We start from the raw sequence: 16,343 nt of genomic DNA on the forward strand, positions 1-16,343 counted from the left end.
TAATGGTGTTTTAAATGTTCTAAATTGCCCAGATGTCTTTGATTGATCTCTACAAAGTCGAGCTAAATTGTTAATAAGTACATTGACATTATTTTCAATTTATATAAATTCAGATTTTCTTGTTGGTAACTGAAGGTGCCATGTGTTCATCTTATTGATGGTGCTATTACTTTATTAGCCTATTTTAATATGTTGTAACATAAATCACAATGAATGCAGCAGTATAGAATAGCCACTGGAAGTCTCTTGGAAATTTAGGGATCAATGATTTCAATATGCTTTAACAGAGGTGCACCACCATCCTGATGTACCAGGCAGATTAATGTGAAAGAATATCTTGTAACAAAAAGACAATAAAACACTATATTTTCTGATGGTTCACAAAAACTAATTTTCTACAATTCTTTTCTTCGTGGACATGAAAAGAATTACACCATATGATTCGTGACACTTTCTTGTCTTCAAGTATCTGTATCCCTTGCATAGGGTGATGACTCAAGAGCAGGTGTTTATTTTACTAACATTTCAATCATCATTATACTCATTACTTACTTATTACTTACTTATCATCATTTATATATTAGAAATATACCACACTACCTGCTTAAAATTATATTTTTTGTATTAATAAATCGTGATTATATCAAACATGCCTCCATCTCTTAGCACAATAAATTAAGATGATTTAGAGCTTATTTATTGCTAAAATAATGTATCTCTGAATCCATTGCCTTTCAGTGGTGTAGTTTGTGTGGACTTCCTGAAAATTGAATTACCCCAAAGCATCATGTAAATTTGCTTTTACCTTTTACCCACCGCAACCGAAAAAATGGATAAGCGGTAGAAGATGAATGAATGTATGAATCTTAATTTAGATGTGTATCATCTTGTGCCAGTTCAGCAGCATAGAGGTCTGACACTGTGATCATGTTTTCCTTTACTTCATTGATCTCGTGTTCAAGCCTGTAATAGGATTTGTTATGAATTTTGGTATTCAATAAGAAAACATATAGTGCCAGATATTGATGTGCTGAAAGTAGATTTCAGGTGTTAACAACATGAGCTACTGATTCAGAGCACAAGACAAGGCCTGCAGTAAGACTAGAAAAAAATTGAATGACCTGTGCCCTTACAGAGTATATTTCAAATCAGCAGTGACTATTGTGGCGACTCAGTAATGCAAAACTAATGGAAACACAGTTTTTTTTATACATGGTCTCTGCAGGTGAAAGATGTGTTCTCATTGTTTCTTTGGCTCATGGGTTTCTGTTCAACACTTACTAGGAAGATGTATGACTATTTGCACAAGCACAAGATAGCATTGTTGATAAGTGCTAGGCCAATGAAGTATCATTCAGTGCCCATTATAACACATTGACAAATCTGATTAGATTTGATAGTTTTGCAAAAAATCTTTCAAATTAAACATTTTATAATATAATATCTAGACCTACATCCATAATATAAATTGATTTCCTTACATCATACAGCTCTAGGAAATGGCATGAAAATGGCCTTCTGAGAACAGCAATTTTAGCACCAGTGGTACGTGTTTAGTGTGTATTGAGATTGACAGCATTAAACAAAGTAAGTACATTTTAAATGAGTCAACACGAAGATGAAAAATACATAAATTTGGTTTTATACCTTTTAGGAATGAGTAGTTTTCTAGACACAAAGGTCTAACATCATCTCATTTGTCTTAATGTCACAGTCACATCATGGTAATTAGGACACTGACCCCAAAAGTCATCTGGTCTTATCAAGTTTACAATACCACCACCTGTTCCTGCCTATGAAAACCATTCGTAGCTGAACACATTGTCCATTGGACCTGTTTTTAGTGATGTAGCCAAAAGCTGACAGGGAATTTGCCGTTTACAATTCCATTAATTTATTGAGCTGCTTACCTATTTTTTTTGTTTTTGGAAAAATGCATGCTTTCTCCGTTCACACTCCTTGAGAGATTTGGGACAGAATTCCTCTGCAGTTAAGTGTATGGTAGCATCTCTAACACAAGATACTCTGTCAGACACTACAACATAGACAGGTGATGGTTGAGAGATGCATGTATCTCTTTCTTTCTCTTCAATTCACCCCCTGGGAGACTCTCTGAACGGAATGGGGATCTATTTCTGTGAGCACCTGCTTTACTCAAAATGTGTGAAGGAACACGATCGAAGGTCCTTCCTATCTTCATTGGTCAGATTTCATAACAATGCTCCCAGTAGTCCCACAAACTTCTGCTTAGATGGTGTGCAATAACATTGTCACTATGTGCAATATATGATTTTTTTATGTATTTATTTATTTTACATATTTGGTGGTTAAATATACTTTAATAAAAATATAGTTTTTACAACATGGGGCAACGTATGTTGGCATAGTGATAATACTTATTATGATTCAATGAACTGTGCATCGTCGGATTTTGGGAATTGTGGATGTTGAATGTGATGCTGCTCTCCCACATCAAACAAGACTGACAGGTGATTACTAACACCTGTATTTTTCCTTTTAAATAAATGCCACCAAAAACTAAGTGCATGTATCAGCTTCATAAAGTCTGTACCTTGTCTCCTTTATCCCCTTTTTGTCCTGGCAGTCCAGCTAACCCTGGAAGTCCAGCATCTCCCTGTGAACACATTTTAAACTATTAAGATTAAAACATTCCAGACACATTTCTTCCAACAGCATAAATCTTTTCTTATAGTGAATACAGTAGAATGAAAAACAGAACTTCATCTTAATGATTTATTCATCAGTAAAGCAACAGAAACAAGGTATTCAAAACTTAGAAATTAGGCTTTTGCAGAGTCTTGAAATGTATTATCTTTATAAATTGTTATAGTGCGTGATCTTTCATTCCGATATCTCTACTGATGGGAATGAACTGTATTTGTAAATTTGAAAAGTTGATTCACTTTGTAACTTGCAGTCAGAATATAAAAATCATAAAAGGGGGTATGTGGAATAGGACATCACCTTGCAGCTGCACCATCTGTTCCATTCAAATTTTATATCTCAATTTGCATTTTATTTAACAATAATATTTGCTGTTTAGAAAAAATCTTTTTGCACTTTCACATTTGTAGTATGGTGAAAACTTACAATGCTTGAACAATTTGGGACAATTATTAATGTGTTTTCTAATAGATTACAACTGTAATACCATTGGCTGGTTTCCAAAATGCTATTTGGTATAAATGTTCCTTAACTGGTTCTTTAGTGTCTATAAAGGATAGAGTGCATGTGGAGTAAATCAGTGCTATTTCAGTTACAACAGGCATTACACTTAGTCAATTAGAGACTGTTGTTGGGTGGGATTGATTGTACCTTTTCAGCTGGACAGTGACATCTGTCAATTGACTTAGAGACCGGCTGAGACAGCATCTGGGGAAGCTGCTCTGAAACCAGGGGAGGGGAAGTCCCATTAAATGTCTTCGTGGCTTCACACTGGATCAATAAGAGGAATTTCACAATTTAGACACCTTCCTTTGTCTTGTCTTGTTACCAAGTACAAAGTACACTATAATGCAGCACACTTTAACTAAAATCCAGATTTTAGGCAACATATATATACAATGTGTTATGCTGCAAATGATATAATAACATAAAATGCTGTGAAGTAAAATTTAGAAATGGCAAAATAGCCAAACAGTGATAACTTCTTCTCAAGGTTGTGATAACTCCCAAGATGTAACTTTACACTGACATGGCAGCATGCTTATAAAGACATGTCGTTGTAAGGGGTCAAAAGTCATCTCTCCATTTGGAATAGCTTTCCATTAGCCTTTATTGATTATACAGTGATGGAAAATCTCTGTTATTAAGTTTCTATCTGGGGAAATATATGACAGACAAAAGCTTATTATACCTTCATTGTCTCATCACACACCATCTGTTAAGGTACAGTCTGTTACTCCGGGACACCAAGACGTTTCCATGAATATATTTAAATCAATGGCCTGCTGAATTGTTTTTACAGTTTTGTTCTTAGAGTTTTGTATGCCTTCATTACGTCTTATTCCTTTCTTTAGCTGTGCAGTGTATTATGTAGTGCCTTATGAAGGATAAAGGACAGAATATATTGTGACAACTCGTCTATTATCATTGATTGATTTCTGATAAATGCTGTTTTTAAACCGCACATTAACACTGAGCAGCAATATAAAACATTTTACCTTTGGTTCCAGTAGCTCGCAGCAATTTTCCATCTCAGCCATGTAAGGGTCACAGTAGATTAGAATTTGCCTCAGCTCAATCTGTGCAAAAGAGCTCTCATTATGGGACCATTCCACTATATACAATAGTTTCATCAACACATTGTGCTGCTCTTTTTACTGACAAAGGTTTGTTCTTCACTCAGCACGATTTTAATCAAATATGAGCTGTTCTATCTTGAAGCTATCTGAACAGTATTGTTCCTTTTACCTCCAAGACAATGAAAATATCCCATATAAACCTAAAAGACATATATCTATAAGGCCTTCTAATTCGACAGGAATTGCTGTTTCATCAGGCGATAACTTGAATCCTGCATTTTTTCTCATGCACTGACATACATCTTTACACATTCCATGGAGTCTGTGGTTAATTCTACTAAAGCCAAATTCTGCTTTGAAGCATTGAGGGGGATAAATAACCTCATGATTTTTTTAGCACTTTGAGGCATCTCTAAGAATGTGCATAACACGTATGTCATAATAAAGGACTTAAACAGATTAAAAAAATAAGGTCCTGAAGCCAGTCTCAAATACCTTTTGAAAGGACTGGGCATGCATTACAAAACTTCTGTTAATAGACTGAACCACTTTCCCAAACCACTGAACAAATCTAACAAAACTACTGAGTGAAAAACTGGCAAATACTTAAATGACAACATAGATTTTACAATACACAGACAAAAATGTTTAGACAAAGGTAGTGTGGGGCATACATCTACAGGCCGTCCATCTTCCACTCGTGTAGTGATGAGAGTGTGCCCACTGAGGTCTATGGGGTCCTTCTCATTGGTCTGGGTACTTTCTATGAGTTTACAGTCCAAGTAGACAGAGACCTTATTACTCTGCACAGAAATGCTCAGCTTGTGCCACTGCCGATCAAAAAGGACGTGCAGGTCACGGCTCCTAAATGTGAACAGCCCCTGAGAGGAAAACTCCACCACCTTCTTGCCACCATCCACTATAACAGATACCTGGGGAGTAAAATGGAGCTTAAAAACATTGGATTGAAACATATATTCCTACCATATTCTTCGCATTTGTATACCGAAACTGATATATGACTATAAAATAAACAGTGGGGCCCACCTGAGTGCCTCCTGAATTGTCAAATATCTGCCAAAGATACCAGCGGTCTTTTTTTGTTGTTCTTCTTACCCGGAAGATGGTGACAAGGGAGTATTCACTTGAGAGCCCGTTTGGAAATATTAATCTAAACAAAGACAAAATAATAGACTATTGTAGCTTATTGTAGCATATGTCATACCTCAACACTGTGAGTCAACTCTTAAAGCTTTCAGTGGCTGAACAATGAAACAGTCAATCAATTTCAATGATCAATAAACCATTTCAGTATCCTCCTGCTATGTAGACATTCACATAAATAAATCTGACAAACTTGATTCCATTTAGCTTGATGAATTTTATACTAGTGCCTGTCATTGAGATAATGAAAATGTATAGAAATTGATCCAAAGTCAGAAGCCAACCTTTTACCTTGCTGAGATACTATGTGCTACAGTTAAAGGGTTAATCATGTCCAGTCCAAAGCAGCTGTTGGTTTATATGCATGATCTCAGCTGCTCTGTAAAGTCAGATAATAATTCTGTGTTCCCAGCTGAAAGTGTATTCCAGCACAAGAAAAATATGTGATTAAAAGCAGCAAAGATATAAGGAAAACAACATCATATTTCAAATCACACGCACTCAAATGAGTTACTGCTTAATCAGGAACTCATCTCTCAGCCTACACCTGCACTCCCTTACTAATTTTAAATGCTGCATTATAAAAGAAACAAAACACTGTACCCTTCAAATATAAACCCACCCTAGACCTTACCCCAGACTCAGATTAACAGTCAAAAGTGGAAGAGCATAAACATAATAAATCAAGATCAGCAAAAATAATAATAATGCAATGATAAGGTCGTTGAGAAGGCAGAGCAGAGCGGTGGGGGAGGGAGTGAGGGAGTTTCTTTGGACAGGTTGGAAATTAGTTTTCACTCCAATATATCATCTCCTATTCTCTCAGAGCTTCATACCCTCTTCTGCTATCCCTTGAATTCGTTGATATTTGCTGTAAATAGTACATGACTAAAATAGTAAATATACCAAATTAGAAGTTACGAAAAATCAAATGTATCTATGAGAGGCTGAGGACTGGGAAGGTCATTTGCTGCCCAGGGGCTAAAGGATTTCTCCAGCAGCATTTCAATGTGAAAAGTGTCACGGCAATCAATGAACATTTGGATTTATAAAATAAATTCAAGATGGAGTATATTTATGTTACGCATACAACAACTGCTTATACCTAATATACTGTACTAACGATAAGGTGCAGGGAGTAACATGAAAGAAAATGTAAAAGACAAATCCAGCAGTTTACTAATGCCGTACACTGGAATATAATACATGTAAGTAAGTTTAATAGAACTTATACAATCTGCAGAGTACACAGCACTGTTGGGGATCTGATGTTCATACCCATCTTCACAAAAAAGTCCCTATGTTTAAAACTATGTTTGCTCTTCTTTCAATACATTGGCTGGCGGTACACTTGATCCCTGAGGTCCAGAGGGTTAAAGTTCTTGACCTTGTGCGGACTGTCATCTGTGACTAGCTAACTAGACTTACATGTTAATGTGAACTGGTTTGTAAACCACTTTGTTAAGACAACTCTACTACACAAAAGTGATGATCAGTGAATGGAAAGGTTTTGCAATCATTTTCAGAGCTCTTAGGCTGCAATGCCAGACAAACCATTATAATATACAATAAGTGATTCAGCCAGCCCTGCCTCTTCCACGTTCCATTTATATACAACTAATTTGCATTTGCAAATATGTTCTGGAAGAAATATAACCACCTTCTGGATTACATTCAATGGCATGTTTTGATCCAATGCCAGCTGTATCCTATTTGTATAGCACTTTGCATACATGCCTGTAGTGTGTGCCACGGAGCAAAAGTACTGAAAGAACCACAGCTGTTAGGAAGAGCAAAAAGATATCATATTGAGCTCAAATGTCTTTGAGCCAACAGCTTCTTGTGCATACGTAATATATAATATAAAATAGAGGCTCTCTATAACAATGATGAAAAAAAGCACAACATATCACAGAGGAACACCACAGCTGACACAAGACTTAAAATCAAAAGCAACTCCATTTTCATATAAGCATATGTAGTCTGGAAACTATCACTGGTCTTGGAACAAGTCATTGACTATACATATTTCTTTGGCTGGAACTGCTCCTTTTATAATCAGAGACAATGGTTTGACAGAAAGTCACAGCAACACTACCGGTCTGGTGGAGAATCTCTCGGAAGCGGCTTTGCTGTCCTGCCTCTTAAGAAGTACCATCCAGGATGATTCTTTTAAATGGGTTGGGAAAATCAGATTGCCATAGCTGAAACAATCAACTGTCAAACATTAGCCTAGTTGGCTCAAATCCCTAAAACTGATAATAAATCCTCCAAAAGATCAAAGTGGTCTCAACCATGTCAGTCTCTATGCCAAATGCATCATTCATGCTTAACCTCCTCACAGCATGAGTCCTGTTTCTGTGTTGAACATAGAGTTGCCATGTGTGCCAGCATGATAGAAGGCTGCAACAGAGCAAGCCAAATCACACATGCTTCCGACCTGTAAGAGTATTGTACCACTGAAGAGATTTCATGCAAATCACAGTGAATGTCTGTGGCTGAAATGTGTGAGATTGCTTTGCTATTATAATTTAAGCATAAATAAACCTCCTCTTCCATACATACAGATAACACAGCAATAATAACAAGCAAAAAAATAATTTATTTCATGCACAATCATGACTAGCTGCTCAAATTAATGTCAGGTAATTTGTTACCTCTAATCAACGTGGAATTGCTTAGAAAAATGTTGAATTGTTCATGTGTAAAGGAACCAAAACAAAACAAAACTCGTCATAATGAACACATTGCTATGATTTTCATAATACCTGGCTGCACAGAAAAAAACAAACAAACAAACAAACAAAAAAAAACACTTCACACCAAACAGTGCAGGCAAGCACTTAAAAATGTATTTTTCAGATATTATTTAGGCTCTTACTTTATATCTGACAGAGTACTTGAAAGAGTAAGTCAGCTGTACACTATCGATTGCAGTAAACCCTTATGATTAATTAGCTGACACAACTGTTACAAACGACTACAGTTCAACAAACACAAACCCTGCTGATTTGATAAACTGCATTACTGTATCTTCACCATACACATTTTATATCTTAATTCATATCTTATCTTATATTTTAAATCCTATTTGGAAGTTGTGGCTCAGGAAAAAGTAGTTAATTAATTCATTGGCGTATCGGCAGGTTTATTCCAGAGCCTCCAATCAGCATATAGTCTTTTGGCATGATACTGAACACCAGATTTCCCCTCATGTAGAAGTGGTGTGTGCATCAGCCAGAATGCACAGAATGCAGTATGTTTGTATAGAAAAGAATGTTGTCTGGATGGTTCTATGTGGATTGTACTTCCTTGAATAGTTGGTAAGACTTGAAACCTGCTAATATAAGCCCTTTTATAGTCCAATAAGCACACTCCATTTACCATCCAATTCAGCATTTTGATTGTTAAGAGTTGCCTTGATGAGTAAATACTCAAACTGTGCACAATATTGTACGACAACACTGTTGCAGATGTCAGGGTTAGGGTAAGGGTTAGGTCCCATTTCCATTCAACGTAAGCTAAGACTATGACAGTTAAGAGTAAATTATTTTGACATTAGCTTCCGACAACATAATATGATTCGTATTCATCTTTGAAGTCAGAAAAGACCCACTAAACCTGAGAAGGTGCTTAAGTCCATGCACTGTATATAAAGGTGAATGTGTATTTGACCTTCTTACTTGGATATGTTTTGCCATATAAAAAAAGAAAAACATATTATTGCAACATAAAATAAATACCCTTGAGATTCTTGCTACTTTGATGTCAGCAGAATCAGAGAAAGAAACCTCAACGATTTCCATTGGCTATACATCTAAAGAAAGAAAAGGAACCCCACTAAACATGTAAGGATTTGAACTTTCCCAACTATGAGAAAAAACATGTAAGGTTTTGTTGCAGCTTGCATATAAATGTTATAATAGGCAGATTTGAATATGGGATAGAAGTCAAATGAAGATGGAAAGAGGGTAAGACCAAACATTCATTTTAAGACGAGCAACAGCAGCAGAGAGCTTCAATACTGTATGGAAGTACATTATGAATACAGTGGCATTCTATAAGGCGATGTGTCACCGCACACCAATGTTCCATGAGCATGTCAGCTTTGATCTATGTATCACAATGTGTATTGTGCCAAGAAGCTGGCAGAACATTAACCAGATCTAAAGAGTCCAACATCCATCGTTGCATATTCTGCGAGCAAAGTGAGCAATATTTTACTGGCTGTGGCAGGGGCAGAGGGGCCTCCTGCTCCATGCAATTGCCCTTGCTTTCCCTCCTCAGCTGACATGCAGTATCACCTGTCAAAGTACTTGGATAATTGGATATGAGAGGGATCACAGTCTTGCAATATAACCAATTACACTGTCAGCAATGTCACTGAAAACCAGCATCTTCTTGCTCTATGGGTGCAGACTGAGAGAAGGGCTAAACTATGTGTATTTTCGACCAGCTGTCTGAACAGGGAAGGAAATCACAAAGCACCTGGCTTAAAGATTCTTTCACCTAGCCAAAGAGAGCGGCAGTAAATGTTTACAGTTGCATGCCATATAAAACACTAAAAATATCCTCCCCTCCCAGAAGAATGACAAAGTGTTCTCTTTCACAGATACAACCTAAGGACACAGAAACAATGAAGATCTCAAAATACTTTTTTTTCCAAAACATCATTGCAAAGCCAAGTAGCCAGTTACACTGGTCATTCTTAATACACAAATACAGATATTTTAATATTCCTCTTTTCTCATATTTCATTTCATTGAGCAATATCACACGGAGCGCTGAAGGCAATACCATCCAGCATCTTGGACAAGGGTGGGGCACACCCTAGACAGATTGCCAGTCTATCGCAGGGTTGACATAAAGGGACATACAAAGAAAAATGACCACTCACACTGACCTTGGGGTAATTTAGAGTCACCAATTAAACGAGACATGTATGTCTTTGGACTTTGGGAGGAAGCCAGGGCACCCAGAGGAAACCCACGCAGACTTAGGGAGAAAATACATACTTCACACAGGCCCGGGAATCAAACTCAAAACTTTCTCCCTGTGGGGCAGCAGACCTTCTTTCTTACTTTCTGCCCTTAGAGCATTCCTTGAATGAATGCAATATACATTAATTCTGTCCACCAACTCACCTCACAACTTTTCCTTATTATCTGAGGGAAATGGAAACTATTGCTCTGAGGAGGGTATGCTAAATCTGCAGTGCTTCAAGTCAACACTTTGATAAAATCTAGTTATGTCTAACACAAGTTATAACACGAACCATCTATGACTATGAAAAGGAGTAACACCCTGGTCATTCATGCAAATTAATATTGCAGTTTAAATATTGCATTGTAGGGTTAGGGTTAGCATGTTTGTAGTTATGCAACAGTTTCATGGAATGAGCCAGAGTGCTAGAAATTAAGAAGCATATAAGAAGATATTTAGTTTAAGGAACCAGAGTACATCATCTGAGCCCAAATGCATAAATATGCATTCAAACATAAAGTCACATGCTACTCACTTTGTTGGCTTGATAAGTGGACTGCTTCCTAAACGAAATGATTGTAGGTCTTCTGTAATTGTTCCTTTTCGGAGCAGAAACTTATCTGTGAGATCAAATCCTGTGGACAGAGTCAAGATCTGTCATCAAATATAAAACATGTAAGTGTCTTATTTAGAAATCAACTGTGTTGAAATAATGCATACCTGTGATTTCTAGAGGACGATCTAAAATATCAGAAAACCTGCGATCCTCTACACTTAGGGGGGGACATGGGCCATCTAGAGGAAAGCCACAAAGAAGCCATTACTGGTGGGTACAGATGGCCAGTTACATTTTGAACCAATTCTTAAAAGTATTCAAAAAAAAAAAAGAAGAAGAAGAAAATTGTCAGGAAAAAAGATAATAGATTTTCTTTTCCCACTGCGCATTTCTCAGAGAAATCCACATCAGAACAGAAAATCAATTCACTACTTTGGCATTAATTTTTAGAGCTTTCATTTAAAAGTGGAAAATGTGATGTGAGATTTAATACAAAGGCAAGCCTATATTTGATTTTTAAATTACATGCTGAATGACTACAATCCTATCACATTTTAACAAGCCTTATGTTTTTAAAACATTCTAGAAAACTAATTTCATAACAATGACATACATTACTCTGTGTTTTCACTACTGTAGATAAATTGTCAAATATGTAAAAGATGCTTTGTAAAACATAAATGTCAAGCAGTTTTAAAATCTTGTATCAAACAAAAGTAAAGGTGCATGCACAGTACAGGTATAGTACATGTTTTCACTGACTTGTTGCTTTGAAATGCACTTAAACGATTATCCAAATAATATAAATGGCGTAATACATCTTCCCAACATGTATACTTTCTTTTGACACATGGGCATTAAAGGAAGATCACAGCTGGCATTTTATGCTATTATACATCAACGTTGCAAAGGATAAAGAGCTGAGAACAACAAACCCATATACCTGTTTGTTCGCCCACTGCCATTCCAAAACTGCAAGGAATGGAATTTAAAGTCCAAAGGAAAGTAATCCATCTTAGCAAACAGATCATGGTTCTGACACTAGAAACCAGCCCAATTGAAAAAACCTGGGAAAAGGCAGAAATTTTTTTATTTTACAGTTCAGTTAAATTCATTCTTTAGCAACAAATCAAACATTTATCAAAATGAATTGCCAAAAAAACAGAACTAAGGACAGCAAACACAAACATTCACTCATTCATTCATCGTCTTCCACTTATCCGTTTTTGGGTCACAGGGGATACTGGAGACAATCCCAGCTCACAATGGGCAACAGGTCACCATCCATCACAGGGCCAATATACAGAGACAGACAGACGAACAACCACTCACCCTCAGACCTACGAACAATTTAGAGTAACCAATCAACTTAAACATATATGTCTTTGGACAGTGGAAGGAAAACCACGCAAGCATGGGGAGGACATCCAAACGCCACACAGAAAGGCCCAAACATAAACAATGTTACTCAAATGATTTTTATTAAGAAAATGTTATTCTGTTGAGTGCAACAGCAAATTTGGCTTAACTTTGGATATATTTTCAGTGTTGCACTGAAATAACTTGGTGTCTGTGTGAAACTAAGATGGATAACAGCTAAGCATTTCACATCCCAATATCTAATCGTAATCATACTCACAGTACTCTGTCAATTGTCTTTCAGTCCAGCCTTTTTATTTTAACAACATGTATTCAATAATTATGTGCTAGTTGTGTTATTCTGAATATGTATTTTAACTGTTAATTGTTTTACAAGCCCACTCACTGGCCCCAAAAAACTTGGTTTGTATTTATGCAGTCACTCAAGATGGAAAATGCACTTCTGAGTCCTTTACACATTACTTTCATGAACACCTGCTACACAATGATAAAGACAGTAAGATAATGACAGCTAAATCATTATTCTCTAAGCTCTGTTGATGTTAAGATTTCAATTGTAAAGTAGTAAGCCAAGCTGCCTCTTGTTCTCCATAGACAGTTTATAATTCATTAGGTCTGTATGTCCTCTCCACAAATTAACTGTGGAGATATGCAGATGCACTCGACACCAAGAAAAGACAATACGATGCTGTCTAAATGTACAGTGCTAATTTGTTAAAATTATAAGACAAATTAACAAGTTACAGCAGAGATCATTCATCATTTTTACTAATTGGCTTACAGCAGGGTTTGCCCAGTAATTGTATGAGAAGTTTACTATATTTCCAACACATCATTTCTGAGTCTTAGTTTAAATGCCGCAACCTTCATGTGCCTTTATTTCTATACTACTCTATTAACACTGTTGTGATTTGAAGAGTAAGCTGTCAGCAGTGTCTTGCTCAAGGACGTCACAGTCAACACTCAAACCTGGAAACCTCAGGTTACAAGTAGGTCTCTCAAACCATTTGACTTAGCTGCCAAACCAAATCTTCTACATTAATCTAATGCCATAGCAAAGAAGGAAAGGATTTTCTCAGACCATCTACATCCTAGATGGGTCAATACTGAAGTGCAGCCAATAAAGTACAGTAAGTAAATCCTGACTCTAATCCAACAACTTTTGGATCACTCTGATCGCAAAATGTTTGTTACTGAACATAAAACAAAACTTAATTTTGTGACTCTCTTTCAAGAACTTCAGAAAGAACAAACAAATTCAGACATTTTAAATTTGACACTAACTATGTGCTATACAAATAGGTAAATAGGTAAAGTCTATATGGGAGTGATTCCTATTTTATAAAAACAAATCAACATGTAGTTAATTTGCTGTTTGTACGTTGTATAGGAAAAAGCAAACAGCAATCTCAAAATGAATCACCAGCTGTTTTTCAGTGCCTATAATGTGGCTTTGTGACTCCTACCACGCTGTGATAAGGACTTTTATCCTTCTTTCCTAGTTGAGCCTACATTCACCCATTTCTACTGGGGAAAAACTATGAAGACAGCAGAGCACTGCACTGCACTTGACTTCCAAAGACCATAAAGCAGCCACAACACATGAAGCCAATTTAAATGCACAGTCACACATAGTGTGATCAACAGTATTTTTCAAGCTAGAGTACTCTCCCTCCTTTTTATCTAAATTATTATTCCCCAATGATTAACATGGAAGTACTTGTGCTTTGTCCTACTCAAACAATTTTTGCATGCAGGCCTGCAGCATAAGCTTGGAGATGGAGTGACCATGTTACTTGCAGCTACAACTGTGCATGGGCTGTAGACAAGTAGCACTACAGAGGTATCACATTCCTTGTCTGGGTGAAGGGGTGATAGTATTCCCATCAGTTCTCCACATACACGCAGCTGAAATGCCTCACACTGCAGTCACAATTATTCTGCGTTTTTCCATTCAACTTTTTAAGGGATCTGTAGGAGTTAAAGTGTTACTTTAAAGCCATGTTATTGAGGTTTATTTTGCCTCATTTTGTTTGCTTGACAGCGTCGCCGCGCTACCTGCTGTAAACTGGCATTTAATTCCCTTTTGTATTTATTTTTTTATGGACTATTATCACACACATCTGGCCGCCTGAGGAAGGTGAGAGCTCAGCGCTAAACCTTGAATACTTGCAGTAATTATACTATATCCCGTCTCTCCATCAATCATTCAGCCACTTTCGGTCAATGGCAATAACTTCACTGTAACACTTCGCTATATTCAGAGAAGCGGGTTTCTCTTCGCGACCGCTGATTGGCTGGATGATTTTATTTTTTAATAATTACTGCATGAAGCGGTTGATGTCCTTTCAGTATCTGGCTCAGTTCGCACTTTGCTACTAACAAGTGATGCAATACGCTGCATGTTCACTGCTGCAGAGCGTCCACAGATCAGAAATAACCGGTTCATAAAGCATGTGTCCGGTTTGCAAACAACTTAAGCAGATATAAAAGGACACTTTGATGTCATGCGACAAAACATGGCAAAGGTGTCTGATATAAGGAGGAGTTCATCTTAACACGCTGCTGTTCACTGTTCAGTCGCTTTTTACATTTACTACGGAATTAAATTTGGTCTGTGGGTACTTACAGATGCTGAGAAAGTTTCCTCTAAGACAAAAACAAACAGAAACCTGGGAAAACAGCATAATCCATGTGTGATTACGTTCAGTACGATTCCGGATTCCAGGACTTGGAAATAAAAGTCACAGTGGGATCGCCTGCTAGATCGCCCTCCTTATTAGTTGCACCGAGTGGCCCTCCCACTCTGTCATTATTACTGAAATGCACTGACAGAGACTCCAGCAAACAAGAACACACACTGAAAGCTTTCATATTAGGGGAAATAAATGCCCTACTGGAGTTCAAACAAACTCTCTTATTTAACAGCCAGGTGCCAGAATTTAACGCTGTTTGATCTATTATCATCTTATCAACTGTTCTGAATAGGAGGCTTAATGCATACAGATTTGCTCCACTGTAAGGTGGTTTAATGTGTTATAAGCAGAAACTGTCAGTTCAAACAGAAAAAGTAAATATCTGAACAACAAAAGTCTTGACATATTTATCTTTATTGAAGCCTTACCTGTCTATTCATCACATTATACCGCACAGCAAAAGAAATCAAACATGTAGTGTGAGCAGAACAGGCTATAGTTGGGCTACAATAATAAGGTGACAGCTTTCAGTTGTAAAGACAGACCTTATACTAAAGAGACATGCTCCATGCTCATACTATTTTAGTCAGAACACGCAAATGCCATGTGGCAATACTATACTCCTATATGGAGGGCAACGACTTCAACATTCAATGTACTCCGTGAAGGTGTCAGGCTAAGTTTCAAATGCAGTCTAGTTGGTGCCATGACCTACTCCTTTATTCCACCAAGGGTCTACTTATTTTGACAATGTGGCTCCACAACCCACACCAATTCAGATTGATTATTGTATATTGAAAACTAGATTAAGGTAAAATCACAGGTACTTTGTTTAGTTTTTGTTTAAACAGCACACCAACAGTTCAACAGGTGTTCAGGCTCCACATACTGAACTGTTTAGACAGATGATTTTAATGGACCCTCCCCTTCAACCACACACAACGGCATACTTCTCAGAAGTGTGACACAAAGGGAAAATAGTTTAAAGAGCAACTGGTGAATCGAATTAAGCAGATGGCTATATTTCACTGTTCAAGACTGTACAAATATGGTAAAGTGGTTACATTATTCTTTAAGACTTAATTGTATTGGAATTGGAATTCCATTCTTCAATATAATAATATGACAAAAAATTCTTTTCAGCTGTATGCTGTTAATATGACTTAAATTCAACACCAGCTGATCTATTCAATGTTACTTCTACTTCTAAAGGATCTCCTTTTACTGGCAGGAAGGAGAGCCTTTCACAACCAACAAAGGACTGATAACGGTCCGCCTATCCATTTGCAATGACATTCT

General features: G+C 36.9%; 1 protein-coding gene across 3 annotated transcripts in view; it reads right to left on the reverse strand.

Moving 5' to 3' along the window:
• Positions 1–15,108, reverse strand: part of LOC115055795 (collagen alpha-1(XIX) chain) — an 88,748-nt gene extending 73,640 nt beyond the window's left edge. For all 3 annotated transcript variants that reach the window (XM_029521819.1, XM_029521818.1, XM_029521817.1), the window contains exons 1-9: positions 14,978–15,108; positions 11,912–12,035; positions 11,133–11,207; positions 10,948–11,047; positions 5,313–5,436; positions 4,940–5,197; positions 4,185–4,265; positions 3,337–3,456; positions 2,573–2,635 (exon numbers count right to left, since the gene is read on the reverse strand). In XM_029521819.1, the coding sequence (XP_029377679.1) occupies positions 2,573–2,635; positions 3,337–3,456; positions 4,185–4,265; positions 4,940–5,197; positions 5,313–5,436; positions 10,948–11,047; positions 11,133–11,207; positions 11,912–11,999 (909 nt within the window). In that variant the 5' untranslated portion in view covers positions 12,000–12,035; positions 14,978–15,108. The remainder of the gene's footprint in view (positions 1–2,572; positions 2,636–3,336; positions 3,457–4,184; positions 4,266–4,939; positions 5,198–5,312; positions 5,437–10,947; positions 11,048–11,132; positions 11,208–11,911; positions 12,036–14,977) is intronic.
• Between the last annotated feature and the right edge of the window lie 1,235 nt (positions 15,109–16,343).

Source organism: Echeneis naucrates, chromosome 15, assembly GCF_900963305.1.
Source record: "Echeneis naucrates chromosome 15, fEcheNa1.1, whole genome shotgun sequence".
Lineage (NCBI taxonomy): Eukaryota > Metazoa > Chordata > Actinopteri > Carangiformes > Echeneidae > Echeneis > Echeneis naucrates.